The sequence below is a fragment of the Culex pipiens genome, chromosome 1, assembly GCF_016801865.2.
Source record: "Culex pipiens pallens isolate TS chromosome 1, TS_CPP_V2, whole genome shotgun sequence".
Taxonomy (NCBI): domain Eukaryota; kingdom Metazoa; phylum Arthropoda; class Insecta; order Diptera; family Culicidae; genus Culex; species Culex pipiens.
In genome coordinates this window covers 81,386,110-81,389,982 of record NC_068937.1, presented here as the reverse complement: position 1 = coordinate 81,389,982, position 3,873 = coordinate 81,386,110, and the positions used below count along the sequence as shown (strand labels likewise).

The 3,873-nt window shown below is 48.9% G+C and overlaps 1 protein-coding gene across 2 annotated transcripts; it reads right to left on the bottom strand.

The window, feature by feature from the left end:
• Positions 1 to 1,118: 1,118 nt before the first annotated feature.
• Positions 1,119 to 3,279, bottom strand: LOC120426979 (uncharacterized). Of its 2 annotated transcripts, XM_039591798.2 has the most exons (4): positions 2,863 to 3,279; positions 1,959 to 2,794; positions 1,653 to 1,894; positions 1,119 to 1,597 (listed from the first exon to the last, which is right to left on the bottom strand). In XM_039591798.2, the coding sequence occupies exons 2-4, from the start codon at positions 1,971 to 1,973 to the stop codon at positions 1,390 to 1,392; spliced, it is 465 nt and encodes a 154-aa protein (XP_039447732.1). In that variant the 5' UTR covers positions 1,974 to 2,794; positions 2,863 to 3,279; the 3' UTR covers positions 1,119 to 1,389. The 2 variants fall into 2 exon arrangements, with proteins under 2 accessions (XP_039447732.1, XP_052562475.1); XM_052706515.1 differs by having other exon boundaries at positions 1,653 to 2,794.
• Between the last annotated feature and the right edge of the window lie 594 nt (positions 3,280 to 3,873).

Here is a 3,873-nt window from a genome sequence, read left to right as displayed (position 1 = left end):
CAACCAGCAGGCTCTGAACACGCTTTGCAACCAGAATTTCCTGCAGTGGATCAACGGTTCATGATGAACCCGCCCAACTCCTTGCCGAATACGCCGCCGATCAGCTGCTCGGCCACCAATCCGGACGGATCGTCGTCGCCACCGCCCAGTGGGTAAGGACTGCCCAACGGCGAGGACTCACGCGTACTCTGTCGTTGCGAGCCCGGCGCAACTCGATAGCCGTAACTCACATTCTTGATCTTCTTGTTCGGCATCTGAAAAGTGTGCAATTTTAGACGCCGAACTGGCCGATTTGTCGTGGGTTTTCTGCGAGGTCTTGCACGACTTCTGGTCGAACCTACTGCCCGCGTGTACAAGTACACCAGCACCTGTCCAATATCATTCAGCACAAGCCTGGAGCACACGACATGGAAAACGGCTCGGACGAGCATCTGCAGATGTTCAACATTGAAGACTCGGAGAACAAAACCATGTGCGTCGGCGGAATCTACCCCACGTTGGCACAGTCGCTCGGGACGTTCAACCCGAAGGACGGTTTGGTGGTGGCCGTGGACGGTTCGCGGGTAGCCATTTACAATTACGATTGGGTCGAGTGTATCGATGAGCTAATCCACGCGCTCAACGGCTGCACGGACATCCCGATTGCGCTGCAGGTAAGCAAGTCAACACTGTACAAATCTTGCTTAATCTGATAGCAGTTTTTTCAGTCATCATGAATTGGCGGCCATTCTCAGCTGCCAGGACATTGACGCGTACGTGAACGTAATCGGCATAAACTCGTTCTGCAAGACGCGCTGGGCCGACCACCGAAACCAGCTGGTTACGTCCGGTAAGTCGTCGCCGATCGAGGACGACGCGGTTGGTATCCTTAATATAGCCGCCGCCAAGCAGTGTGGCTTTCAGCTTGCCAGCTGACGACGTTAGACCCGTAGAGGTGAGACTGATGAAGAAATCGTCCGCTTCGCTGCTGTTCTGCAGTTCTGAGGGAAAAAAATCTCCCAGATTTCAAGGCCGTCCAAAAGTGCAGTTCGAGCGGCAGATAGCACTGGTGCATCCGTTTAAACAAATCTGATCGGTCAAGCAGCAGCTCGATCTAAAAATCTAAACAACTACTAAAACGTGAAATATTTCGCTTTTAATTTTGTGAAAATGCAATTCGAATAAAGAATTTCGTGAATATTAAATTTATTAATTTTTGTAAGTAACACTGTCACAATATCACACACACATATTCCTTATATTAACTGGCCGAGTTTAGTCCCGAAATGGTTGGCAACACCTTCGACGGACGGACCTCCGCCAATTCACTGGATCGGAAGTGCACGTCTGGGATGATTCGCTACAGCTGGCGCACGTCGCTAGTGCCGTCAAGGATTGCGGCTGGATCGACTAGGACAATGTTACGCTGATGATTCCCAACACGCTAATCAGCTCGTGGGATCGCTCATAGGATGGTGGCGCCAACAACGCATCAAAGCTCGCCGAGGAAAACCTGTGCCACAGCTCCCAGTTGTTCAGCAAGGACAGGACAGGACAAGGACACCGGGGCATCTTCTTCATGTACGATCCGCTATAGTACGATGACACGGTGTTTGACCTGCAAAACAAGCTTGCAGAAATGCATTGGTTATCGACAGCGAAGTTGACCGAACCTGTGAATAACGAACATGGTGCTGCCGCTGGACGGCTCGACGCCGTTCTGCGAGGACATTAACCGCCAGATCCTGTGCGCCTGTGTCCGCCGGATTTCGCTGCACGAGTTGGAGAGGCGCAACGACAACGTCAACGCCCAGAACGTGCGCGATGTCGCAATGTTTCTTCGACCGCTGCCCGGCCATGTACTTGGTCCACTGGGTCCGAGTGAGAAATCCTGCCTTCTTTGGATGACAACCATCTGAAACCGGTTTCTGCATTTACGGAGGGTTTTCGAAAAGTGCACCCGCCCAAAAAGTGCGCACCTTTTCCAGGGACATGCCCAAATAAGAAGCATGTACTTGATGTGGCCGGCTCTTGGCTCATGCGTATGGTTGATCAGAAACGTCAGCTTGGTCCAGTAATCAACCGGATTAGAAGCATCAAGTGAACGTGCAGTTGACCTCCAGTTCGTGTTCCGTCTCCGAAGAAAAAAAATATCAAATCTACGAATATAAAAATTGTTTTAGTAAATTAGCTTTTGAAAGCATGCAAGAGAAGTCTTTACACGCGATCGCCTACTCTCGGAAACATCATTCCTGGGTCGACCAAGAACATCTTATTGATTGGCAAGGCTGCCCTGCAGGCTTTCATTGATTCGCTCTAAAGGCCCCCTGAATTGGGCTAGCCGCGGCCCGTTCCGTCAAGCCCGAAGTGCTGGTCAATCCGGCCGAGTCTAGCAGCAGTGGTGGCCGAGTGGTTGGCAACACCTTCGACGGAAAGGCCCCCGTCGATTCACCGGTCCGGAAGTGCGCATCTGCAATGATTCTCTACCGATGGCACTCGTCGCCATTGCCGTCGAGGGTTGTGACACGATGACCAGCGCGTGGCATCGCTCGGTGGGACTCCGGCGAAGAGGCGTGTGTAGCCAACCTGCTCACTCCTGCTGAACTGACTACTGTTGTTGCTTGTCCTCAAAAGTTTTCCTAACCACAATCGTCCTCTTCGTTCCGGTGAATCTGTCTCTCGCTTCCGAAACCTGTTTCCGGCTTTTGGCTCGTGCGTATGGCCCTGCAAAAACACCGGTCCAGAGTTCTATCGGCTCGTTAGCAGTAGCAGTTAGGCGTGCAGTTGCAGTCCCCCGAAAACGAAAAAATTGAATCTACGAAAATAATCATTGTTTTAATCAAATTAGCTTATTAGCTTTTTATGTAAATAATAAACAAATACCGAAATTGGCAGGCTTCAGCTCAAACTCAACAAAAAACTTCCGGCAGAAAACATTTTCCGGTTCTGGTTCACGGAACGCGGGAATAAAGATTCAGCACAGGCAGCGGCGGCAATCCGTCCCGAAAAAATATTGTGTTTATTTACCTTTTTGGACTGCTCGAAATCATAAAAACAAACATTTCAACAGTGCGGCCAGTTTCATGGAAAACTGCTGGAACGAATATTTTATGGCAACCCTGACTGCATGAATGAAAAATTTCATTCGAGCACGATCTGAGCACGATGTACACGATGAGCGCGATCTGGCGCGATTTGGGCGCGATGAGCAAAAAAGACCGCGATGAAGGTAAGATGAGCAAGGATGAAGGAATGTGGTGCGATTTGGCACGATTTCGTTCAAATCGCGAAGTGTCATCCCCCTCGGCCTGAAGGCTTAATTGTTGAGGCAATTGCAAACCTCTTTTTACGCCTTAGCTTCCATTGTAGTGGGTCGACACATGCAACGTATCATTTAACGCTGACTCAAATTACAACACTTGAGTCAGTAACAAATTATTTATGTTCTACTTCTTGGGCGACCTTCTTGTGGCCCACATTCTGTGACACTTTGAAGTCAGCAGTTGCTTTCCGTGTTGTGTTTAACACTGACCCTCTTTGATGGGTGCCAGATGTTGACAAACATGCACCAAGCACTTTGTGTTAGATGTCTCATTTGTATCACCTTACCCTCCTTACATAACATGGCGATCCTGCCAGGAGCTCTAACAAAAGTTTTTTTTTCCGAGAATTCAAAGCTTAAAGTGAAGACTAAAAGTGAATGAAATATTCACAACAGTGATTTATGCCAGTGTAGTGAATTGTAAAGTAGCAAAAGCATTAAAATGAGTTGGTTTAGCAGTGAAGTGAATACTGTTAAAAATACAGATCATGTAAGCGCCATCGCGCTTGTGGTACTAGCTGCAGCAGCAATAATTTACATGCTGGGTAAATTTTTTGCCAAACACGTGCAAA

Bases quoted from the DNA above. Each gene is read 5' to 3' on its own strand.
- LOC120426979 (XM_052706515.1), bottom strand. From the start codon at position 1,990: ATGCTTCTTATTTGGGCATGTCCCTGGAAAAGGTGCGCACTTTTTGGG. The intron at 1,598-1,652 runs GTTCGGTCAACT...CTTGTTTTGCAG, and splicing joins ACCATGTTCGTTATTCACAG to GTCAAACACCGTGTCATCGT.